Source organism: Argiope bruennichi, chromosome 9 (assembly GCF_947563725.1).
Source record: "Argiope bruennichi chromosome 9, qqArgBrue1.1, whole genome shotgun sequence".
NCBI classification, from domain to species: Eukaryota; Metazoa; Arthropoda; class Arachnida; order Araneae; family Araneidae; genus Argiope; species Argiope bruennichi.
In genome coordinates this window covers 57201992-57229450 of record NC_079159.1, presented here as the reverse complement: position 1 = coordinate 57229450, position 27459 = coordinate 57201992, and the positions used below count along the sequence as shown (strand labels likewise).

Below are 27459 nucleotides of genomic sequence, written 5' to 3'. Positions count from 1 at the left end.
GTTTTTTCCAGACTATTCTGCCATTCTGAGCTTTGTAATTTGTAGCGCGTTTCCTCCAGTTCCATAGTAGCGTTAGAGCGGTTTGCATTTGTGGTCTAGAAAGTTCTTCGAGTTGCGATAATAGCATTAATTTTCCCGCAATTTTCTTGAGCATCTAAAACTAGATCGTAAGTGTATTTCTTTACTAATTTTTGATAAAAAAAACTTTTTTAAATATCTGATATGATTAATATTTTATATATTCTTTAATAATATTCGATGTCCATTAGTTTCTTTTATCGGCTTTGTTTCAATTTTGAATATGCCGGCATGATAGTTTTTACCCATTTGTAATGCATTCGCTACACATCGGGAAACATAAACAGTTTTAAAATTTATATGTTGATGAGAAGTTTGCATAATTGTTTTCTAAGAATTCTTTTAATATCGTTTTTTAAACTGGTAGTTATTATTTAAATCTCATGTCTTTGATATGTGTTTCCATGGCTCCAGTTGATTCCAGACATTTGTACGATGGTTATTTGGGAAAATATTTTTTCTCTCTCTTGCATTAAAAAAAATTGTCTGAAATCAAATTATTATTAGTAAAAATGATACAATTTTCGGCAAATGTAATGTCCAAATGCAAGAGAAGGTTTCAATTTGAAAATAAACTTATTTAATTCAAAATAATCAAAAATTAGAATTTTTTCTTATGTAAAATTTTCTAAATTGCAATGAAGAATATTTATTGTTTGTGTGGAACAAAAAAAAAACTTGTAAAAGCCATAAATTTTTCCCTCATATTAAAAATTGAAGACTGTTTTTTTTTAGATGTCTTTAAGCAAGATTCTTATTTCAGTATTGCTTTGATAAAACCTCTTAAACGTTTTAATCGGAAAATAATCGGCAGTCATTTTTTTCCCACTCTTGGATAACAGAATGAGTCTTAATTTATGAAATTTAAATTAAGTTTTGAATTAAATATATTTATTTTAAAAAAATTTGATTCCTCACCATTTTTGGATAAATTGTTTTACTTCAACCAATATTTTTTAAGAAAACATCCAAGATTTGTGATTTTTGTATCAGATTCTTTAGTTTTACTATCTAAATCAATACGAGTTTCTTGGGTTTTAATTTCTATGGATTTGTTTTGGATTTCTTTTATCATTTCCAATCACTTATTTTAAAGATATTTCCTTATTGAATTATTCACTTTCTCCTGGAGTATAAGCCTTAATTTGTTAATAGGATATTATAATCTTTCATTAAAGCAAAAAAAATTGAATTATTTAAAATTTATATGATATGCAATTTTTGTTTCTTGATTGATGCTTAAATTGTTTTCAAAGATTCTTCAAGGATTGAGTTGAATGAAAGACTACATTACATTTTCATTAAGATAAATTACTCCTTTAATGTTCAACAGCTTTTAAAGAATTTTTTTATATAAAGACTTGTTTAGTTGCTTAAATTTATTACATATAAAAAAAATTTTATTCACTTTTTATTTTATAGGTATATTTTACCATGAGTGCTGAAGTTGAAAAAATGGAAAGTCAGGAAACGTATACGCCTGGTCCAAATGCTGTAGATATCTCTCCTAATCAAGATAAAGGCGTACTGAAAGAAATAATTACTCCTGGAGAAGGTGATGAAACACCTTGCAAAGGAAACAAAGTCTCTGTACATTACACTGGAAGATTACTGGATGGAACTAAATTTGATTCTAGTGTTGATAGGGGAGAACAATTTGAATTTACTCTTGGAAAAGGTATCTGCATTTTATTTTCACTATTTTACCATAAAGAGATTTATAATCAGGCCAATATGATTTTAAAAAAAATATAATTTGGCACTGTAGAATTATTTCAGTTGTGATTGTTTGGAAAGCGGTTGGTGTGATGGTAAGTCTCAGTTTCAAGGCTAGAAAATTCTAGTTTTGAAATCAGATTTTATTTATGAACCACTATGGAGGGCTTATTAAATCCATTGGGGCCGAATGTCTTCCTGCAAATGTGTAGTGAAAGTTTGGAGAAAGGTTGCTTATTCATTTATCATCTGACATCAGTTCAAAACTAAGAAATCTATCCAAAAGTAACCTTACTGTTGCTTCCAAACAAGATAATATATTAATTGATTATTATATGTATCTGAGAGAAATAGTATAAAGGTTTGTGAATTAACTTATATCATCACATTAAATTTTTAGGTGTAAATGTCAGCAAAGGAAGGAACAATTGCAACCCTCTCTAATCAAAGTCAAAATTGAAAGAAGGCTATAGCTTTGTTGATTCTTTTGTTTATTTGGAAGCAAGATAGCTTATGAGTTTCAAAATGAGAATAGCTTATGAATATTCAGAATATAGGATGAAAATGCCTTTCACAAAAAAGATTTTAAAAGTTGGGTATGATGAGAAAATAAAAGGATTCATCACAATTACATACAGAATTTTTCCAAATATTATGCTTAGGTATCAAATGTGACTATTTGGATATAGCATGTTTTTTAATTATAAAATAGCAGAAAATTATTAATGAAGGTCGTACTGCAAAATTTTTTAAATGCCAAAGCTCTGCTCCTAATTTTTTTTTTATCATTGATTAAATATTCCATGACTGTTAGTTAATTTTTCATAAAAGGCAAAAGTTGTTTTTAAGATTACCCAAAATCAGAATTGATAATTTTTCCTTGATAAATATCCAAGTATTGTTATGAAACAATTAACTTGTTCTGAAGACTAAACATAAGTAGTATTAAAATTTTGAAGAATTGTTAGTCATCCAATAAGTAGTAGAACAAATAATGCAGTTGTAGACCTTGTTTTGACATTCAGATTCCGTAAACAAGGTGTCTTATGTCTGTTAGATTTACTATTGATTTTGAGATTATCTGCTGAATGAATGAAGTTAACAACTAGTTAGATTGTATTTGCCTTTTTGATGAATCTGTCTTGTGCATCTAAAGATTAATAAGCATGATATCCATTTCTGTTGATAAGACAATCTAAATATTGCTTTGGTGGCATAGATAGAATTCGTTATGTTCTTGGAACTTAAATGGGGCACTTGTTAAGACAATTTCTAAGCATGAAAATTATGAATTAATAAAATCAACACTATTAGAATTATAGGAAATGAATTACACTTCAGAACAGACTAATTCAAGTTTAAGACTAATTCTATTATTAAATTATTTCTAATTATTGTTTACACTGAAGTAGGTTTTTCGTTTTTGTAAAAGATTATATCAAAATATCTGTCTTAAAATTACAATTCTTGCCAGAGTATAATTTTTTACTTTATTGAATGTGATTTATCATATTTTTTAATATAATTTTTAGGAGAAGTTATCAAAGCATGGGATATAGGTGTTGCCACTATGAAGAAAGGAGAAAAGTGTATCTTATATTGTCATCCTGATTATGCCTACGGTAGTAAAGGAAGTCCTCCAAAAATTCCTGAAAATGCAACTTTAGTATTTGAAGTTGAGTTATTCAAATGGCAGATGGAAGATATCAGTTCTGATAAAGACAATGGAATTTTAAGATCCATTATTACTAATGGAGAAGGCGTTCTTACTCCTGGAGAAGGGTCGAATGTTGAAGGTAATTATTTAATCTTAAATAATATCAAACTTTCAGATTTGTTGAATTTAAAAAATATTTTTAATGAAATGTGTTTTCAGAGAAGATAAACTCTTAATAAAATAGATAGTATTATTTAAATTTTAATATATATATATTTAAATTTATATTGATTCTTAACTCTATTCAGTTCAGCTATATTTAATATTTTAATGCTATTGAATATAGTTACTGGTTAGTAAAAATGCGTGTATATATTTCAATCTTTATAATGGAAATTTGTTTCGCATAGCTTATTTTTAAATTTGATTGCACATATTAGAAAGTAAAAATTGATTTGATAAGTTGAGTTGAAAATTGAGATAAAGGTATATTATTACTTTTCAACTATTTTTAACACTTTAGTAAGGTTAAATATACTTTTTTTCTTTGTATAAAAAAAAATTCATTTAGGAAAATCTATATATTAAATTACTAAGGAAAGGTGGATAAATTAATAATTCAGATTTTATTTTTTATTAGGATAATTTATTCTAATAAAAAATATAATATTTATTTTAATAAACATTGAAAATTGCAGTATTGTAATTAGCTCAAATAATTTTTTTAAAAAATAGTCAATTTGAATTACATTTTGGAAGAAAGTACAATTATACTGTCAAAATTATAAAATTATTGTAATATACAAATATAATTAATTTTTTTTTCTATTTTTAATTGTGTAATTTTCTAATAAGTTAATATATTTTCCAGTTCATCTTGTTGGAAATTATAATGGTAAACAATTTGAAGAACGAGATATTAAGTTTGAATTGGGTGAAGGATGTGAAGTTGGCATTGTTGAAGGAATTGAAATAGCTTTAAAGAAATTCAAAAAAGGTGAAAAATCAAAAATTATTTTGGCTCCCAAATATGCTTGGGGCTCTACTGGGAATTCAGACTTTGATATACCACCTAATGCTACAGTAGAATATGAAGTCACTCTGAAATCATTTGAAAAGGTAATATAAATATCAAGATTATTTTAGTAAATTACTCCAGTTTGTTGAAGAAACTCATTATAGCTCTTTGAACTGTGTTACACCATCATATTCTGAAAATCAGTATGATTACTTGTTAATGGTTCTTTTTAAATTTTAATTTAAAGTTTTAAACTAAATTTTATTCAAGATGCTTTCAGATGTACTGTATTTAATAAAAATATATTAATTTGCCATTTTAATAATTACAAGTGAAAATTGCAACAAATCTTCATGTGGAGTATATATTTTTCTTCATAACATTATTTTTACCTTAATCATTCATGGTGCCAAGAAATTCACAGGTGCAAATGCCAAAATGGTTTTTGTAACTCGCAGTGATACCACACAAACTATCTGATAAGTTAAAAATGTTGGTAAAATGATTTATGTCTTGGAAATGGATGAAATTTTTTACCTAAGACTATGCTCCAGCGAACAGTCTATCAACTAGTTGTGAATGTCATACTAATTTCTGAGACAATGCTAGTGTAGGTAGCTCATTTTGGCGATTCTGTGACAAAGGTGAACATGCTAGGTACCTTTTTGTGTCGCAACTTGTTAAATATATTAATTTCATTAAAAATTTTATTTCGATAATTGGACTTTTAATTGGATGGTTTTAAAATGCTGAATTTCGGCAGGTATTTTATATAGTTTATGGTTCTTTAATGTGCATCAAGAATTTTTCCTCAGGAGTTTTCACATTGTATTTGTGTTTTAACTGCTTGGCATTGGAAAACGAATTCAATACATGATATCATTAGTAATTAATTGCTAGTTGCAATAAACATGATATTTTTGGTGATTAATTGTTGGCATGTAACTAATATACAAGTGCCATTCAAATATTTTTGTGAGCAATTTTTGGCAACTTGATTGTTGTAATAAAATATTTTTTTTTAATTTTCAAATTCACTTTTAAAAGTTTACAAATTTAAAAAATATTTATAATTTTCTAATTTTATTTGTTCTGAGAAATCTTAATTCTTTTATAGTGATGCCATGGCATCAAGAAAAATAGGGAAAGGCGCAAGGAATTTAAAAATGCTCTATCAAACAGGAAAAATGTAGTAAATTTTGAAATTATTACTTACAAACCAAAAAGGTACATAAAATTTTAGATCTTAGGTTTTTTTTTTTTTTTTCCCCTTCATCTTAAAGATGCTAATCCTTTTAAACATTGCAAAAATGAAAGATTTCCCCATTAAAAAACTCTATTCTTGGAATCTTGCCTCTTTTCTTCTGCCTAGATCATTCTTGTGGAAAAAATACCAATGTTAAAATAATAATTACAGCTATTTAAATACTGGTGGAGCTACTGAAATGGGCAAAGACACTTTTTAGCAGAATACAATGTATTTGTGATGAATACTATAAAAACATTATTCAGTGTGTGTCTAAAAATTTTGTTATTTTAAATGCCTACATCTTTATTTAAATCCACATTTATTAAAAACATTACAGTGTTATGTGAAAAATGAGTGGTTGATTTGCTTCTTTATTCCAAAGCACAAATTTTTGACATTTTCAAAAAGTACAAAATTCAAATTTGAAATTTTCCAGAAAAAAAACTAAAAAGAGAATAAAGAACAGTTTAATTCATTTAATGGAAAAGTTTGTTTACATGATTTTTTAATTTTTTTAAGACCAAAGAATTTTCTAATTTTTAGGAAGTTGTAAAAATGATTGTACTGCAACATGGCAATGTGATTGTGGAAAGTTTATTTAGTATTAACAAGGAAATATTTGTTGAAACTATGGAAAAAATTATTTAATTTATCCAAGAAATGTGTATGATACCATCAATATGGAGGTATCTTAAATATTCTGATCTTGTGAGATTTTTTATTGTATATAAAATTGGTGCATATGAGGTATTAAGAAATTTTAGAAAAGCAGAAAAAAAAAAATGTTTGGGGCGGAGGATGGAAAATTCAACATTAGAAAAAAAAAAAAATGCAAATTAAATAGTCACAAATGAAAATACAAGTGAAATCATTGATTGAAAAATCTACAGAATCTACAAAAATTAATGCTTAGATGTATTTATTCACATGAGTTTTTTCCTTGAATTTAAATTGGCGAGTATGAGCAAAATCTTTCTTTTCCATGAGGGAATTTCTCTTGCAAAATTTTAAGCAATAATAAAGAAATTATTTTTCTATTTAAGTATAAATATTCATTTAATGTACTATTATTTAGGGTAATGATGAATTGTTGCTTACTTCTCTTTTTTTCTCAGTGATAAAACTAAGACGATATTGTTATTCTATTGTAACTAGAACATAATTGCTATTCATGTGCTTCTTCTTTTATCACATATATACAGGGGACATGCAAGGATATTTTTTTTTTCCTTCCAGATTTGAGTGCCAACCCTTTTTATTTGATTTTCTTATTTATTTTCTTTAAACTATTTATTCCAATACTACGATTACAGTTTGAAAAGTGTTATTTAAAAGCCCATTCTCTAAAATGGAAGAAATTGAATGAATTCAATTGGTTGCTAGTTCTGTTACTTTTTTGAATTGATTAAATTAAAGGACATTGAAAGCTTATACTTCTGTAAACAGAGATTCTGTTTACCTAAACAAGTTTTACACATGTATTATATATAAGGATTATTATTTGGTATGCAATAATAAGTAATGATAATCAAATAATGCTTTTTTTTAAAGCATGATTGATAAACTGATAATGATTTAATTTTTAGGAAAAGGAAAGTTGGAATATGACAATAGAAGAAAGGCTTGAACACGCTTTAATATCCAAAAATAAAGGAACAAAGTATTTCCATGTAAGTAATTTTTTCTGATGTGGTATCCTTTGTTAATGAAAGTGATCTTGAAGACACTTCAAGATCACTTTCATTATCAAACTGGATAGCACCTGATGTAGAAATATAATTTTGCATAAATCTTTGAAGAGTATCTTCCTGGAATATTTGTAAGGCAAACTTGCCCACATTAGTTTTGTTTATACTCATTGCATTTGGAAAGGGGGGGGGGGGTATAATTAAAATGATTGTGACAAATAGTAGTTGTTAAAGTATATATGTCAGTATACCTTCTACTATATTTAATCCATCATTGGATTTTAACTATCCTATTATATAACTGTTCTTGCAGATATTGAAGGTCTTGAATTCAATGAATTTTCTTTTTATATAATAATATGGGATCTTTTAGTCAGCACTTTTGTAAAATTTAACTATCATATTGCTGAATTATTATTTTTTTCTCTCATTATTTATATTTGACATAAATTATTATTTTATGGAGTTCAGCTTTTTCTGTTCCAAGTCTGTCATGTCTTTTTCTAATATTTGAACTGTTTATTCCCTATTTAATTTATCAGTCATTTTATTTTGGTGTAGAAAATGTTCTTTGCGCATAATGTGCTATTTTAGTGTTTATTTATTTAAATAATTGGCTAATGTTAAATTAATTTTTATTATGAATGCAATAAATTTAACATTTGACACTGAATTTAAGAATTTAATTTTTAAAGTTATTTTAATATCTAAATTATTACTATTATTTGACCAAAAAATTTCTTATAAAAGGAAGCATACATTTTGTGATTTTGCTCCTGTTACATCACTGATGTGTTTGCTGTAACAATGCATATAAGAAACTGAATTATTAAAAAGTATATGCAAATTTTTGCAGCAAAGCATATCAAGCTACTGTTTATTAATATATCATTGGCCAATATAAATCTCTTGATAAATTAGGAACTTCATGCAAAATGTTTGGAAATAGTAGATCAAGTATTTATTTCTTATTCCAGAGCAACAAATTTGAAATGGCATTGAAACAATATCAAAAAATTCTTTCCTACCTCCAATATGACTCTGAAGCTGAAGGAGAAAATAAAGCAAAGAAAGATGCTCTTCTATGTGCAGGACATTTAAATATTGCTGCCTGTTACTTAAATTTAGAAAAATTTGGAGATGTTATTGAACATGCTGAAAAGGCAATAGAAATAGAGCCTAAGAATCCGAAAGGTCATTTCAGAAGAGGAAAGGTATTGTAATGCATTTGTTTTATTTTCCAGATAAAACAAATTATAAGTCCTATTTTACTTATTCATTTTCTTACCCCTTACCAGGCTTATATAGCTTTACAAGAATTTGAGAAAGCTAAAGAGAACTTCATGCGTGTTTTGGAATATGATCCATCTAATACTGCAGCCAAGAAAATTATTGCTGTGTGCAATGCAAATCTAAAGAAGCAACTTGAAAAGGAAAAGAAGATGTACCAAAATATATTTAAAAAGATGGCAGAAGAAAGGGAAAAGGTATGGTCGTGAATTTTCTGTTATTGGTATTTTTATTTAATGATTTTTAATTTATAATTAATAGATAAATAAATGAATAATATTTTGTATGTATTTATTCAGAAAATATTTGAAACAAATTTAAATGTTGTTTCAATTTACATTAGTGTGCATAAATTACATTATAGAAAATCTTATCAAACTATTGATTAGTATGCAAAGTAATTAAATGTATGTTAGATTATCAAGTAATTTAGTGTATTTTGCGGTTCAAAGCTGCCTATAAAGTAACATATATCTTTTTTTTTTTTAGACATTAATATTGAAGGTAATTAATGACTTCTGTGTGGATTTGTGTAATTAAAATAGTTTTGACAAAAAAAATTAATTTAGCTAGCATCGTTATTTTAATATTAAAAAAAGTGAAATTTTTAAATTATTACAAAATATTTAATTTCTAATATTTTAATTATTTGTTGAATTTTTGGCTACAAAAATTTGTTTGTTTTTTCTCCCTTAGAAAAGCATTTAAAAGAAAATCTAAATTACAAAAATATCAACTTTGTATATTCCTTAAAAAAATAACCAAAGTTGTCAGATCTAAATCTCTAATATAGAGACATATGTATGAAAATGTCTACAAAAAATTTTTAATATCTATCTTGTGCAGAAAAAAAAGCCTATGGAAAAAGGAAATACTTGCACCAACAAAAATAAGTTTGAAAAAAATGTATTTAAGGTTTAAAGAAAGTAACAAAAGTAATAAATTTTCTTTTAAAACCCAAAATTTTTAATGTTATTTTTTCTTACTTAAGGAATACATTTAAAACTACTTATGTTATTTAAACTCAGTCTGATTGAATATATTTTTTTTAATTCAAATTGTTGTGTTTTTACACAATACTAATCACATCGATAACAAAACATATTATTTAATTTAATTTTATAAAATTTCTGTAAACCAGTACTTTACTGATTTTATTTTCAATATCTACAATAATATAGTTTAATGCAACTGGGTTATCTTTCAATTTTTATCTGTAGCACTTATATTAACTTAAATTGTGAAATCTGACATTTGTGTCTGCCTAAGGTGGATTTTTATGAATATTGTTTTCTTTGTTAGTCTGCCATCTCATCAAAACATTGTTTCTTTTTAACTTGAGAATGATCAGCAGACGTGTGAATAAGAAACTACAAAACGTTCAAGTGAAAAAAAAAAGAAAAAAAAAAACTTTGTATAAGAATTAATATTGATCTTAAAAAAATATGCAAGTCGTAAAAAATTATGAATATTAGGTAGAATCAGAAGAATATAAAAAATAAATGATTTAAACAGTGAAAAATAATGTTCATTTCACCTAAAAAATTAGATTTAATTATACTAATATTAATATTTTATGGGGGTTGCTTTTTGTTACGTATATAATATTAAATGTCTCCAATTTAAAATTGATAACTTTATGAAACTTCATATATTTTTAAAACTATACAGATATGAAATTTAAAATTTGGAGTCTAGATTCCAAACGATATCTGCTTTGAAAAATGAAATACAACCCCCCCCCCCCTCCATTTTTAAGTTACCTTGTAACTTTAATAGTAATAAATCTTTTTTGTAAGATTTATTTCTATTATAACTTTATTGGAATAACTGACTTATCTTGCTGGAAAAAATTGCTTTTTCATATTTGGAAAAGTAAACTTTTTGTTATAGCTCTGGTGTTTGAAACCCAATTCTACTTGAAAATTTACTGAGTATAGGGGTATGATGTACATTAAATCTACAAATGACTGCATGTATAACAATATAGAAACTTAATGTTTTATGTGTTCATTTTATTTTTTGCTTTGTATAATAAATTTATTAATAGGTTAATTTATAATAAAAGTTATTTTATATGAAATCTAACTATACATATATTAAATAATTTAGTGTCGGTAATGTTTTAAAGTAACATTACTTCAAATATAGTATGCGATATAAAGTCATGTTAAAAAGTTAATATCTTGTGAATATGGTCAATCAGTTTATTCACATTAGGTATATATTTCATTAAATCATCAGTTCTAAATATGTATATAATTTGATGCAGCATAGTCAACACCATGGTTCTTGTGCCAATAATATCCAAATATATAAACTAATTATGTATAATGTTACAATGTATAAATGACTGTTTACATTACAATAATATACATGTTATAATATATAAATTGACTAGATCAATATCTAATTATGATTGAGTGATTATGTTCTATTTTAAGTTTTTATTCAGAATCTATTCATATCTTATTAAATATTTCTTTTTACAGGAAACTGCAGCTCCTTCATCATCAGAAAATCAAAATAATGATGTGAATGAAAAAATGGAGACAGATGATGAAAAGCAAGCTGCACAAGAAACTGTCTCAGTTTGAAATTTTCTAGCTAAATCAACTATGTGTTTCAGCATCTATCATACTAACCATTTCCATGTTATATGTATATTTGTCGTAAAGCTGGCTTTATTACATTAAACATAGAATAAAGTTTTGTGTACTCATAAATGACCACAAAAAAGAAAAATATGTTTTCAGTTGCTTTATTATGTTTTCAGCTGCTCTTTTCATTATTGTTTCATTATTCTTGATTACATCATCATATACCATTATGTGCTGCTGGTCCAGCTGTAAAATAAAAAGGGAGTTGTATATGAATTTTTACAATATATAGATTTTAAGGAAATCTACAAAGCATTCAAAATTCTACTTGGAAATAGGTTCTATTTTGAATCATTGCAATGGCCTTTTGTTACCAATGCACATGAATAATGTAGCAATCAATCAGTTCTAAATTTTCTTAAATTACATATTTGAAAATTAATAAATTGTTGACTTTTAAGAGATTTATGTGTGCATTATTCAAAAAGCCCAATTGATTAAATGAACTGTAATAATAAATACAAATTAAGATTAGTTTTGAACATTGAATTCAATAGATATTAGGCATAGTGAAAGAGCAAATAGAAAGGATATGAAAAATTTGTATGAATTGTATTCCAAGTTTATATTATAAAGTAAGCATTCTACTGTGTGTATGCAGTTAAATAGTTCTGAATATATTTAAATATATTTTCTCTGAATATATTTAAATATATTCTCTCTGAATATATTCTAATATATTATTAAATATATTCTCTAATATATTTAAAGAAAATTAAATCTTAATTACCAGGAATTAGAGTTCAGTAAGATCTCCCCCCCCCCCCCTCTAAATCTAGTTTATAGTTGAAACTTTATATATTGAACATGAAAAAAAAATATGTATGTGGAAGTACATATTATACATATTTCTTATTGAATGCAATTTTGCATAGTTAAGGTTTATTTTTAAAATTATTGGTATTGTTGTAGCTAGAAAACTTAGATGTACACCTTAAATTATCATTACGAGTGCCACTTATTTTATTAATTGACTTCTCTTTTACACTACAAGATCTCCACGAAGGTCCTTTTAAGTAATATAAAGCTAACGTAAATATCTCATTATTAATTAGGAAAGGGATTTGAAGAACAGAAAGTAATGACACACAACTCACGGGCAAGTGGTACTTTTTCATTATCTTATAGTTTTCTAAGTATTTCAGCTGAGTAACAATCAGTGAAACAGTTTTAAAAGCAAAGATTGTAACTATAACAACTATACAAGGTCTTTTTTTATAATACATTGATATACAGAAGTTTTCTATATAAAGTTAAATGCATAAAGAATTTTTAAAAAGTATGGAGGAGGGGTTCATTGTAGTTTAATTTTATGAAATTATTTATATATTTAAAATAATAAAAACCAGTTGCCTAGCTCCAACTATTAGATCAATTTCGAAAATTTTTGTTGCATATAAATTTAAATTTGCCCATTTTTGAGGGAAAAAATTGACAAATCTTTCCTTTAAAGTGCATTTTCTGTAGAGAATGATCATGACTAAATGCATTCATTTAAAAAAAAATTTGTTTTATTTGAATGCTCGACCTCCAGATTTGTCATGGTAGTTTTTTGCCTCACTATTTCTAGAAATGCTCCAAAGTAAAACTGATAGACCCCTCTATAAATCAACTTGACACTTATACTTTAAATTGGTAAAAGCTGTCAATCAGTATCTATCGTCAATATTATAAAAGTATTAACTAAAAATCTTTAAGTTTTATAATACAAACATAATTACAATAATATAATTTGCTATAATAAAATGTATGTAATGTATGAAAATTGATTGACATTTAGCGACTACATTAATGGTAATTGCAGTAATGCCAATCAATATAGTCATGTGAACCAACTTTAATTGAATAAAACCTTGTCAAAATAAAAGAATGCCATTTTAAATTATGATTGTAAAAAGATGGATTATTCTTTTTTTTACAGTAGTTGTTAATGTTGGTAATTCTATTTTATTTTGCAATATCCCTAAAATATAATGGCGGATGGGGTAGCCAGCCCTTATGACATATCTAGAGGTCAAGTGTTTTCATATGAAATCCATTTATTAGTTCATTTAATGGTTTTGATTTAAAAACTGTCAAGTTTTCCTCACAGAGAATATATAATAAAATAATACTTTTAAAATATTCGTCCAATGATGACACATATAGGTATTATTAATTTTTGTATAAAGTAAAATTTGGCAAAATGAGTACGGATATTAGGACCAGGGGATTGGTTTTACCAATTATTTTAAACATATAGATAATGGGTGAATAGCTGATTGCCAAAGGCAACTAGTAAAGCTTTAAGATATGAATAAATACATAACATTCACTATTGAAGTAGGAGCTTAATTTCAATTTTCTTTGTAATATAGGAAAAGCAGTTTTTTTTTTATTTATGAATATTATAAAAATAACAATTACTCTTGCCTATCACTGAATTTAAAATAAAAAAACTGACTTTTTAAAAAAATAGTTTACAATTAAAAGTACACTTTGATTATTTTGCAAATATTCAACTCTGAGGTTTTCTTTAATTTTCTAATTTACTTGAAATTGTGAAAATTTCTGCCAATCTTTAAATTTGAATGAATATATGAATACTATGAAAGCTACTTTTAGTGCCATTATAAAAACTGATTTAAGATGCAATAATATTTTTTTTTAATTGAGAAAGCACAATCATTAATTCATGAGATCTTGTGCTATATTGTCCTAAAAGAATACAGAGAAATCTATGTTTTATTTATAATATATATAATTAAATATATTCTCCATTATAACATATACTAAAAACTAACCAGCCTTATTTCGTAGAAATTAATTTTCTGTTGTTAAATTTTTGAGGTTATAAAAAAGATTAGCTGATGACCTACCTCAGGTCCATAAGTAATTAAAATACTGATAAGTAGTTTAGTAAATTTGACATTTTTCCTGCAATTTAAAGCCCAAAACTCAATTTTCAGTGTAAGATTCTCTAACAAGTTGCTTTCATGGTTAATCTGAAAAACAAAAATACAAGCAATTAACTTTAAAATGTTTAGTTGAATTCTCTTATTTTATTTCTAACCAAATTAATTTCAAAATTTCCTAAATAGTTTTTGTCACATACTAATGCTGCAATATTTATAATAATTTTTTCCAATAATTCAATTTTCATTTCTAAAATAAAGTTATAAATCAGGATTAAATACTTTTCAAAAATAAATGGTAGAATTTTTAATCAGGAAAGTAAGTAATTGCTGCAAATGATTATTTAATCACTTATATACTTTCTTTTGTTTTTCCATAAAAAGATTAATCCTGTTTGTGAAATAATGTAAAAGATAAATACAAAGTTTTTTTTAAAAATATATTTCTTAAGTTTATAAAGTCTTCTTCTTTTTAAGTATGTGGTGTTTGTAAATAATTTTTATATTACCATGGCCAGAAAGTATTAGCTTTTGCATCTATGAGTTAAAAATTGCTTCTTTTGTATTTCTGATATTCATTTTAAAAACAAACTGTATAGTTAGTATTTAAAAATAAAGATAATACAATACAGAGTCAAACAGTATACTCAATAGTGCTTTTTGCAATTAGAAGAGAGAAAAATGTAATTGGGGTGAAAGTACATTTGTAACTGATTAGGGAAAAAAGTGTCAATTCAACACTGAAATAAAAATAAATTGAAAATATATTTCATTTTTGCCCTTTTATTACATGAATAACATTTATAGTAAATTTGCTGTAGTAACAAGCAGATCAGTTGAAAAATTTTTATTAGTCTACTTTCCAAATAAGTAAATTAAGATTCTATGAATTATAAGATATTAGAATTAAAATATATGCTAATAATGAATTATTAAAATTATTTATAGGCAAATTAAACTATACTTACTTACTTTTTAACATATTTGAATGCTTACTATTCATTTAACTATTATATTCCATTTGACAGATTCTCTAAAATAATTTTTGAAATTGCATTTGAAGTTCATTTTTTTCTTTAAATTTATTGCAAAAACGAAATATTCTGATTTGTAAGTAAGGTACTTATTAATAATAAAAGTTAATTTGTTAAAAAATTTTATCATTTTAAACTTTTTCTGTATTTCAACATATTAAAAATACATAAAAACATATACATAAATTTACTAAATGAAATCAATAACATAATGATTTGTTAAAAATTTGTTGGAATGCAGAATTAAATTGAAAAGTTACTAATAGGTTGCCTCATAATATGCACTGCCAGGGGCAAATCTACCGCTAGCAGATCAGCAATCCACATAATGATGCTTTTATGTATATCAAGGTTCATTTTATTCAGAGTTTTTTAAAGCAGCATGCAATAAAACTCCAAAAGCAGTTATTTCCCTCAATTAATTAATTGTTTTAAGGAAATATATTTCATATGAAATCTAATATTTAAAAATATTTTCATAATCCTTATAATGAAAAACAAAATGCAGCTCTCAGTTTAAAGATTTCATGAAACTAAGAAGAAATTTCTTATTGTTATATTTGAAAGGAAAAAATTTAAATGTGTTTTAAAACTTGTGTCTTCAATTTTGACAATAATAATGTAAGTAATTCTGCAAAAATCTGCTGTCTCTGTTGTCATGAAACTAAAATAGACATCTTTCTTTTATCAATTTTTCAGTTAGAAGGAATTAAAAACAGCCTCTGTCCCACTTTTTAAAAGATTTTTAACTTATTAAACTTATAAAAAACTTTTTTTTTTCTCTCCACAAAAAGTGTTTTAACATATTTTTGAATGCTTCTTGTATTATCTTAAAAGATTCAATAATATTTCAAATTATCTGGAATGTTTAAAAAATAATTTTAAATTGATGCCTTTTCTGACCATAAAATTATTTATTTATAGTGAAAGAAAGCAGAAGCTTTAAGATTCAAGGAATATATTTAAAATAATATATTATTCTTCAAAAATGTAATTTTCTTATTAATTACTGAAATTGAAAAAAGTAGGATAAAATTGTTTCACTGCCACTCAGAGGTTTGTTGACCTGTAGCGGTAGAATATAAATTTGTGTATTAACTGTCTTTAGTTTCCATTGAATGTTATTATTCATTTATATTAATGTATTCATATAACTTTTTTAAAGGATTTTCTAAAAATTGCTATAAAAATATTTAATTAAAATTCTTAGTAAAAATTAACCATGACAAAACAACTTGTCACAAAAAGGTGCTAGTTTTAAATTAAAAGCTTCATGCAAAATACAAACACACAATAGTTTAATATTAATTAAAACATTATCAAAATTAGAAAAGTAAATAATAGAGATATTTTTCAAAATATAGACAAAAAAATTAATTTATATTCTCCATATATCCATTTATATTATCCATTATTCATTTATATTCTCCAAAGCATATTAATCTGTTCCATATCAGCAGGAATCAAACAGTTATATATTCATAAAAGTCACTAAATTTAGACCGTCATATTTGTATGTAATTATCATTGATTACATTTTAGAAATGAAAATAAGTTCAGTATGACATTTTTTACTTTTTTGAATGCAAAATATGGGTAAACTATTGTAATTGTACAAAGAATTTTAACTCTAGATTTTCAACGAATTCAATTTTCTACGAATTTGAAAAACACAACTTCGGTATTGTGTGTCTGTTTGTAAACACAATAAATCAAAAATGCTTTGAACAAGATGGATGAAATTTAGCACATGGACTAGAAAAAAATTGTACATTTCTATCAAGATTTTAAAGAAATCTATTTGGAAATTCGGTTTGTTCTAGTACCAATTAAATGAATAACTTTAAAACTTAAATAGCTAGATAGATCAAATTTGATATACAAATTTAGCATCTAAAATGTATATTCTTGTCAAATTTAAATCAAAACTATCAAAACAATGGGCATCTTTTGATCAGCACTTTTGTAATGCAATAACTCATAAATGTAGTGATTAAACTCAACAAAACTCTGTATGTGAACTTGTGATTCCAGGTGTACTTCCAGATCAAATTTTAGTAACAATTGGATAAAAAAAACATCCAAAACACAGATTCATTAAAATTGATAAATAACTCCAATGTTTTATTTAATTTTTATAGAGGTATGAGAGGTATTTTTTAACTATTGTTAGCCAATGCCATACAAGACATTTGCAACCTTACCCAAGATCCACAATTTTATGCAAGAGGAGAGAAATGAGATCTTTATGTGAGAATATGCAAGAAACTTTTTGTGGAAACTAGTCCCACTGGTTAATTAAGGAAATCATGTTTTATATGACTTTGTTTCTATTGATTGATAATTAAAGTGTTGTTAAAGCACAGGTATTGAATTACACATTTTTTTTACAAATATTTTACATTGAAGGATATTATCTTTCTTACATTATTCTTTATTTAGTTCTTTTTAACAATATATTGGCAATATGGTCATTATTAAAACAAGGGGAAAAAATGAAATTATTTTATATCAAATTTTATTTTTAGAAAAACTTGATCTTTTATAACCAAACTGTTTCATTCAGAAGCACCATTTAACGTATTATTCATAAAAAATTACTTTAAAGTATGTTGGCAAATAATGTTTATTGATGCAAGAAAATTAGATATATAATATGTAAAATAGCAAAGTGCAAAATAATAAAATTTGTTGCCATATCTAAGGTGGAATATTTTTAATGATTATTAACAAAAAAAGCACATAATTACCTTTCTTTCAATAAGATTCTGTAGAATAGAAAAAGTATTGTCGATTTGCATTGCATGCTCTAAAATATTCCTGAAACAAAATTATAATTATTACCAGAAGAAGAATGCACACAAATAAAATTAATCATTTAATTTATTACCAGTGAAAATTGTTGACAGCCTTTTAAGTATCTTTAAATTTAGTTGAAAACATTTAAATTCTAGCAATTATTTATTGATATCTCATGATGAATTACATATTATGTTTAATGTAGTTATGCATCTGATGTGCACATACATATGCAGTTTAAATCATTACAGCAGAATGTAGAAGAATTCTACAATTACATTAAAAAAATGTAATTCATGATGTAAATCATAAAACATATAGCAAATTTTTGTCATACATTAAAATTAATCCATTCATACATCTCAAATAAATAACTGAGAAGATTAATCTACCATTCAAAATGATTTAAACTTATACTAAAGTTATGTTTTCCTCAACTTTCTGTCAAGAATTCTAATCAAAGTGAAAGAGATGAACAGTTTTAGATGTTTGAAACTAAGAACAACCTATTAATTATAAATGTAAAAATGTATGCAATTTATTAATGAAATTCTTAATTGAATAAATGTTTATTAAAACAATGTATTGAACAGTTCATTTAATTAAAATTTAAATAATGCCTTCATTTTACTCTTCTTACTTTTGTGAATTTAAGTATTTTCAACAATGCATTAAAATAAATACTTAAAAACTGATCTCACTTAAATAAATTACAAGGAAAATATAAAATACTTCCCATTTGGACAAGTGTTAAAATAAAAAATGAACAGTAGACTTAATTTAAGAATTCTATAATTAATGCATGGAAGTATCCACATATAAGAAAACATGTTATGTTATTAAAAATATTTGTATACACACAGAAGAGGGATTACAGCTTATTTTTAAACCACTGTTTAAAAATTTAGTAAAATACATACTTTATACAGTAACTGACATATTCATTAGGAAGATTACTTTTCACCATTTTCAGCAATGTTTCCAATTGTAACGTTTCTAAATGGGGAGTAAAAAAAAAAAAAAAAAAAAAAATCATATTTTACGTAAAAAAATTTATAATTAATAAAATTTAATTAAAATAAAATTTAAACATAAACATGCTGTAATTTAACCACAGGAAAAAATACTTGTGTAGTAGAAAAAAACACAGCTGAGTTCATAAATTGCATATTTATAAACACAGTTGTTTCAATCATATTTTGTCAAATTCTTCATCAGAAAAAAGATTATAACAAAATACAAACAAAAATTATTACAAAAAATCTGAAATATATAAATCAAAGATTCAAAAGAAATTTTAAAAGAGGAAAATAAAAATATTTAAAGCATACCTTTCTAAAATATGAAAAATATAGCATCACTAATGATTGTTATTCATTTACACAAGTTTTGCAATTATTATTTGCTGCAGATATTTAAGATTGAAACATCTTTCACTGTATTTATTATGCATTTTTTAAAAATTATCTCAACAAATGTCATAGTAAAACTTTATGAAAATCTTTACTTTTAATATGTTCTACCATCTGCTTAAAATTATGAACATCTTTTCTGCTAACCACTGTATAATATGATGCAATGACCAAATTGCAAGATTTAAATAAAAAGAATTTATTCAAATTTTAAGGCAAAGAAAAATATTCTGAAAGTTTTTCTTTACCTAAAGAAGGCTTATTTAAACAAGGTAGTATTATTTCATCAATAACAGGTTTTGGATATGTTTCTGAAAATCGCAATACAGCAGCCCAGAGAGTTCGTGAGCTGTTTCGCATTACTTGGAAAACCTAAAATAAATTTTTCTGGAATTAAGAAAACAAAAAATACTTATATAAAAATAAAAGTACTCATAAACATGTATGTAATTTTGATGGATTTTTTTAATGCTAATCGAGCTAAACATATTGTTTTAAGGAACATTTTTTTTCCTAATGTAATGGGGTTTTTTTTGGTACTTTAAAAAATGGATTTTGGGTTAATATATTCTCTTCTCTCATTTCTGTTTAAAAAGAATTATCAAGTCTTTGATCATTCATGATACATAGTCAAATTTTACTTTAAAAAAGTAAATATTTTTCAGCACATTTTATGCATCTTTAGAGAAAAATAAGAATCAACATTAAGACAAGATTTTCATTAAAGAAACCACTTTAGAAAATGAAATAAGTGCCTAACAGTTATTAACTAAGTATGCAGAATATGTTTCAATAAAACTAAATTATTTAAAATGCCTTTTATGCAAGTTTTGTTTCAAGAATGTTATTAAAATACTTTTATTAAATATTTAAAATTATTTCATTATACTACAATCAATAGTGCAAGTAAAGTAATCACACCACTACTTCATTAACATTTCAATACTTTAAAAAAAGGTACACATTTATTAAAGGCACTTTAAATAAATAAACACAGCTTAAACACAAAAATCATGCAAATTTTATTAAATAGGTACATAAAAATTTGTTTCTTTTTAGAAATTCAATTATTCATTCAAAACTGCTTTAGTTTTCCCCAACTCATTAGACTCTGATAGGAATGAAAAGTTCCTGACTAGGGCATTTAATTAAGGTAAAAATATTTAATTAAGGTAATGCATTACTTTATATTTAATTTCAGCAATTTCCTATCCTAAATGAAATTTCATTTTCTGTAAGAGCACCAAGAAATAAAATTATTACTTTATTTATGTTATTGGCGATTATTTCTTTAGCCATCTGTACTTCAAAAAAATATGTGATATTTTGAATAGTATGAAGTTTATGGCGCTCTCAATTCTTTAGTAATATTTATTAAGAATGTGCACTGAGTATAAGTTACTAAAGACTGTTTTACATGGTCACACAATATACAATATGAATTAAGATTTTAAATTAAATTTCCCTTATCAATAATTTTATCAATGGCAAGTCCTCTTTTACCAGAAGTCTGTTCATAAAAAATAATGAAAATAATTTTCAAATCTTTCCACACATTTGTAAATTTATTGTCTTCAAATTAAAAAAAAAATATATATATACTTATTTAATTTCATTTTTCCGTCATAAAAATTCTTGAAATCAAGTAAAGATTATTCCAGTATCATCTATATACTCCATGAGAAAAGCATCAACTCATTTTATCATGAGTTGTAGAATGCATTAAGGCATTTCTTCAAATGTGTAAAAATGATGAACCACTTTGGCCTTTTTATGCATCTGATATTCTTGAGTTAGAAAACAATAACTGTATTTTTTAAATGTTTCAAAAGAACAATTTCTTAAAGCCGATTATTTCTTCACTAAATAGCAAATGTCAGTTTAATTTTTCTAATAATTAAATGCATCATTAATTTTTCTAATGTATCATATTCTGAAATTTATAAAGTGAATGCAGATGTTAGACAGAACAAATTATTGAAAGCTTTATATTTCAGAAAAGAAATATCTGATAAAATGATATGCTTTTCAAAAAAGATTGTCTGCAAAGAAAAATATCAAGTGAGCAATGTATAGATTTCCATTAAATTATGAATCATTAGAAAAATGTTGTTTCAGCAGAGAAAACTATTAAGCATGAAAAAATGAAACATGTTCTGTATTGCTGTTACATCAGAAATATGAAAATAAGTGTGTTGGGTTGCTTCTCCAAAACTTTCTTACATAATGCCTTATAAAACTATTATCACCCCTCCCTTATACATAAAAATTTAGGGAACAAGCAAAACCATGAAAGAAACAAGCATTCAAATTTTTATTTCCATAGTCTGCACATGATCTTTTTGTGCTTCACAGTACAGTAAAAGAAACCAAGTATACATTTTGTAAGCTTTCTGATCAAATAATGCAGAGAAACAATTTTAGTAACATCGATTATTTAACAAATTTCATTTTTTCTGTTGCATTTTTGTGCATGCATTGTACTCACCAACCAATAGGCAACTCGATGACTGATTTGGTTTAAAAGTTGATGTTGATATATATTTTATATTATAAAACTGTACACTAAATTTTATTGATACAGCTCTTGGCCTTTTGAACTTAACTCATTCTCTTGGATGAGGACAGACAAAAAAAAATCCTGTAAATGGATTTTTTTTCAAAATTTGACAGAAATTTAGAAATTTTGTTAAGCTACCAAATGCCATCCATTTAACTCAAGAAGTTTTTGAGTTACTACATTCATATACAGATACAGATTTTAAAACTTTGTCTTTTGGAGATTTAAATTGTGGAGATAGAACAAAATTTTGAGCACAAATTTTTTGATGTTTATTATTATTTCTCTTTCAATACTTTGTATACAAGAAAGTAAAAAAAGGAATTTTATTGCATTAATCTATTTTTGGTATCTTGGAAAAGAGTAACAAGTAACAGCCTACAAGTAATTTTGGAACACCATAAAACATTTGGTTAACTGTCATTTTTGGAACCCTGAAGCCATTCAGAACTTTGAAAGTCCACAATGAATTAAATACACATTTTCCCTACATATTATTAAAAAGTTCTAGAACTTTCTATGCACAACAATTTCTTGCAGTAAAAATATTTAAATAAAAGCAAGTGGTGATTTACAAATGATGCTGAAAAATAACTAACAAATGCTCAACACCAAAATAACTAGCATAGAAAAACACACAATGACTTGCTGAAGTCATTGCTATTATGTTTACTCCACATGTTAACTCGCGTAGTCTTACATGAATGCATAAAATTCTCACTAAAAATAAAATTTTGTCCCTATCTAAACAAGAAAAAAGTGAAACACAGTTAAGTAAATAAATGAAACAAATATATTTTCTTCTTATCATCAGTATTTCCCTAAAAAAAGCACATTAAGAGACTTCCAGATTTGTTGAGACACTTTCAGAAATGGAAGATCAGATATTACAAAAAATTGCAATTTTCTTTCAATTTTATGTTAAATTTTAGGATTTCATTGCAATGCATCATAAATTGATTCAGCCAATGCAAAAGATATCAATTCATACTAATAAGGTTAAACAGATTGTATTGTTATACATTAACCCTTTATACCACTGTGCATCATTCTGATGTTTTAGCTATTTATTTTTCAATTTTGATTGTTAAAAGTACCTACAGAGTGGTACAAAGATCTAAATTAATTTTTCACAGAAATTTATCTTTAAATAATTATACATATTTATTTTTCAGATAAATAAACAAGGTGACTAATTATGCATAAAATTATTTTTCTGAGTGGAAAGGTAGTTAATATGTTATAGTAGATTGTTAGTATATTCGCAAGAATATATACTTTTTACTAAGTTCTTGTTGAAGTATTAATTAAGTATATTTGTAAATGAATCTAAAAGTCAACATGGCTTGTAAAAAAGAGCAGAACACAACTGTATACATTCTAGCAGGAGCGAGGGAAGAGTAAAATCCTCCTGCAATACAATATTTATAAATAATAAAATTTTTCACTTTAATATATAAAAGCACACATTTTGCTAAAATAAAAATTTTGAAATATATTTCATTTATATTTCAAATTTTATATTTGTAAATTTTCATCCAATTCTAAACATTTGAACAGACAACAAAAATTTTAAAAAGCTCACAGTGAAATAATTTTAAAGAATTATTCGAATAATCTCAGGAACAAAATATACTACTATAAAGATATATTTTTACATGAATTAATTGGAATATTTTTAAAAGATTCTATTCATTTTTGGATTATGTAGAGTCATGTTAGTTAATATGATTTAAGTTAAAAGTAAATTTACAACAAAAATTTCTGAGTATATTCTGTATGTGGAAGGTTTAGACAGCTTTTGTGATGCTTATCTAATAATAACTTTCATGTTAATTGTTCTTGTTATTTGAATACTACATGGACAATAAAAGAATTACAATGCAATAAAAAAATCAACATGTTAATCATTCAGTCATATATTTTTCTTTAATACTCCATAAAAATAATTTTGAATTAAAACGATGAGAAATTACCTGTGGGTAGATAATATATTTAACTAAAGCACTTGCAATAGATAAGCTTAAGGATTTTTTGAGGTTCAAAATTGCATTCAAGAATGCTAGTACAATTGTTTCATTTGAAAATGCAGTTTGAATTGCACAGCAAAATTCAGGCATCTAAAAGAAATTCAAACATTTAATGCAACAATTTTTCAAGTACATTGTAAATATGTAAATTAATATTAAATATGCTTTACAGATTAAGGCAAGATCAAAGTAAAAATTTGCAAAATGCAAAATTCTATTTAAAATTAAACATCAAGAATTTATAAAGTAAATGGGCTTGGCATTTCCATTGATTAAATTAACTGCACATGCATCCATATTTATTTCTTTTCTGTCAGTGAAATAGATTGGATTATTCATGATTGAAGTATTTTCAGAATTGTCAAATACTATGATAAATGTTCAGACAAACAAACAATTAATACACTTAAGACTTGAAATTGTAAATTTAGAATATTAAAATTACTTAAGAAAGTATAGTAATTGCACAGAAACGGATAAATTGAATTTGTATTCATTTTGATGAAGTTTCTTTTTTTTCAGAAATTGTTTTGAACTAATTAAAATCGAATGAAAATCACTCATGAAAAATCTTATTTTTTAAAATCTTGCTTTCAAAATTGTCTTATCCTTAAAAATCTGCTTATAAAATAAAGATAATTATGTTACCTGAGATAAGCATATACTATTCAATAACTCGATTCCATTTAAATGCTCACTTGCTGGAGTTTTCTGAATATTCATTAATGATTCTTTAAGAAGTGACAACTGTATCTAAATATAAATACATCAAAACATAATAAATAACATTACAGAAACATAAATTTATATAATAATAAAAATTAGAAAATATCAAATAATACTTTAAATTATTCATGCATTGGTGCAAAAAAATGTATGTCTAATTTATATTTAATGGACACGACAACTTTTCATTAAATTCCCAATTATTCTTAAAATATCTTATAAAAGATAGCAAATGAATGGGAAAAAAGTGCTGATTTCATATGAGAAATAAAACTGTTAGTATTAATTTATAGTAGTTTATTTTTATGTGACTTAATGGGAAAATATTTTATCAGTTTTACAATATATTTGCAGCAAGCTTGAAAGTCGCAGCATTTGTTAAAAAATTTGTTTTTAGTTTATATATGGGTTTTCAATTTTGGATAAATTTTTGAAGAAACATTGCACCTTCAATTTGTGTTTGGGAATATTGATCAGATTTATTTCCGAAGATAAGAGGTAAGAATAGGAAATTCATGAGTGATAAATAGGGAAGATGGAAGAGATCTTTTCTTTATACAGTGTTTCAGTGAGAATTTCCAATTTAAAAGAGCATTTTCAGATTTCATCTAGATATAAATTAAAGGTTAATGAACTTATTTCATTATTTTAATCCACTATGTATGATTCAAAAGTATCATCTGTAGAAAAAATTATAGCATCCTGAGATAGAATAATTTAGAACACTATTAGAATTTTGCTAGAAATTTGATGGACCAAAGAAAAATATCTATCTAATCAAATAGAACACTAAAAAAATTATCTGATTTTTTATTAATGTCCCATGATTTTTAAACTATTGCTTTTCAAAATAAGATTTCTCAAATTATATTCTATTACTTCAAATTGCATACATGATTAATACTAATGATTGCACTGTAACATTAAAAAAATTTTTTAAAAATATTTTATTTAATAAGACAATATACTTAATATTAAAACTAATATAATAAAACAATTATTTGTAAATATATTTTTATATATTTAAAATAGTAATTAAATAAATTCATCAAAAAATCAATTAAGAAATTTTAGACATTCTTGAATTAACAGTACCTCTGGGCTACAATGCAATGTATAAGATAATCTTAATTAAATATAAATTTGGCTACAAAGCAGTAATCTCCAAATCTGAAAAATCGTCCATCTTTATAAATATTAAATCATTCAAATAAATGCCTTCTTTAAACAATGAACTTGAACAATGAAGCAACATTGTTATATATTTAATTTACATAAATAAATAAAAACTGGAAAAATAGAAAATATTTATTTTTAAAGATATCTTTTTTTAAAAATTGCTTGAAATTAAAAAAAAATCATTCATAAGTTATGTAAACAAAAGGTAACTAAAGAATTTAAATGACTAATTCACTTTGCTATAGTAAAAATTTTAAAACATTATTGATGATATGTGCTTCAGTTGAATCATATATGAGATAAATCTTTATTCACTTGCATTCGTGCAATTTATACAAAAATTTTGTATAAGCATATATAGTTGTGTTTATCATAGTGGAAAAAAAAAAAAATAGATTAGATTTTTTTTAATGGCTGATGCATGGATACAATTTTTATGTAAACAATCCTCAAAGAAATAAATACATCATTAAATTTCAGATAACTTATAATAAAAAATATTATTTCCTCTTAAAAATAATATATGGTCAGGTAAATTAAACAATAAAAATTTTTTCAATTAAAATTTAGAAATGAACATTAAAAAATAATTGCAAAATTAGCAAGCATTCATTTTGACTGCAACTTAGCTGATAGAAAAATGCCATTACATGGATGAACAAAATTGCATTATGAAATGGTCATTGTTACTTAAGAGTATTTCAAAGTATTCTAGAACTTTTTTAATGCATAAATTTCAGCTGAAAGAATTACTTCAAATTCTTTGGAAAAATTGTCTTTGCAATGAGTATCGTTATGAGGTTTATTTTCTGAGTATTCTTGGTTAGAATTACTGAATTCATTTATTTCCAAAAAATGCAGATCATGCACACCAAGGACGAATTCTGGAATTGTTTCTTCAAATTTTGGAAAACAATGTTTCCATGGTGACTCAAATGGATGCTTTTTCAATTTTTCACATATTTCCTGAAATTGTAGCTCATTGTCTTCACTCTCAAATGTCCCTTCGCAATTATCCATATTAAAAAAGAATAGGAATATTAATTTTCTAACATAAAACTATACATTTATTACATGCTTCTGATCGACTCTGAGTATGAGATTTTTCATCAACATAAAAATTAATTTCTAAAATTAATAGTTGCTAAAGAAAAAGAAGGGGATAAGTAAAGAAAAAATATTCATGTGAAGATTGTGAAGAGACTGTAATTCCCGCTTGAAGAATTGTAAGTTCCGATTTAAAAAAATGTTGAAGTAGTAGTGTTTTGAACTAAGGCGGAAATGAAGAAAGGTATAGCTGTGTCGTATTTGACAGTATTGTCGGAAAACCAAAACCAAATTTGTTTTGATGTTTCATTTGGTTTCTTTACACAGATTTCATGTTTTTCCCGTGTCTCAAGATGCGCACGTTCAGATATCAAAACTCATAGCTTGAAAAAAAAAAGTTGATATAAAAGTAAAATTTTGAT

General features: G+C 24.9%; 2 protein-coding genes across 3 annotated transcripts; one reads left to right on the top strand and one right to left on the bottom strand.

Annotated features, from left to right (window-relative positions):
* On the top strand, nt 1-11460 carry LOC129985150 (peptidyl-prolyl cis-trans isomerase FKBP4-like). Its single transcript, XM_056095071.1, has 8 exons — nt 1-167; nt 1501-1756; nt 3327-3590; nt 4323-4570; nt 7305-7388; nt 8384-8620; nt 8705-8893; nt 11189-11460. The coding sequence occupies exons 2-8, from the start codon at nt 1513-1515 to the stop codon at nt 11291-11293; spliced, it is 1371 nt and encodes a 456-aa protein (XP_055951046.1). The 5' UTR covers nt 1-167; nt 1501-1512; the 3' UTR covers nt 11294-11460.
* On the bottom strand, nt 11384-27455 carry LOC129985151 (uncharacterized). Of its 2 annotated transcripts, XM_056095072.1 has the most exons (8): nt 26744-27452; nt 24734-24838; nt 24032-24175; nt 19744-19867; nt 19004-19079; nt 18035-18104; nt 14215-14340; nt 11384-11542 (listed from the first exon to the last, which is right to left on the bottom strand). In XM_056095072.1, the coding sequence occupies exons 1-8, from the start codon at nt 27008-27010 to the stop codon at nt 11384-11386; spliced, it is 1071 nt and encodes a 356-aa protein (XP_055951047.1). In that variant the 5' UTR covers nt 27011-27452. The 2 variants fall into 2 exon arrangements, with proteins under 2 accessions (XP_055951047.1, XP_055951048.1); XM_056095073.1 differs by lacking the exon at nt 24032-24175 and having other exon boundaries at nt 26744-27455.
* Nucleotides 27456-27459: the final 4 nt, after the last annotated feature.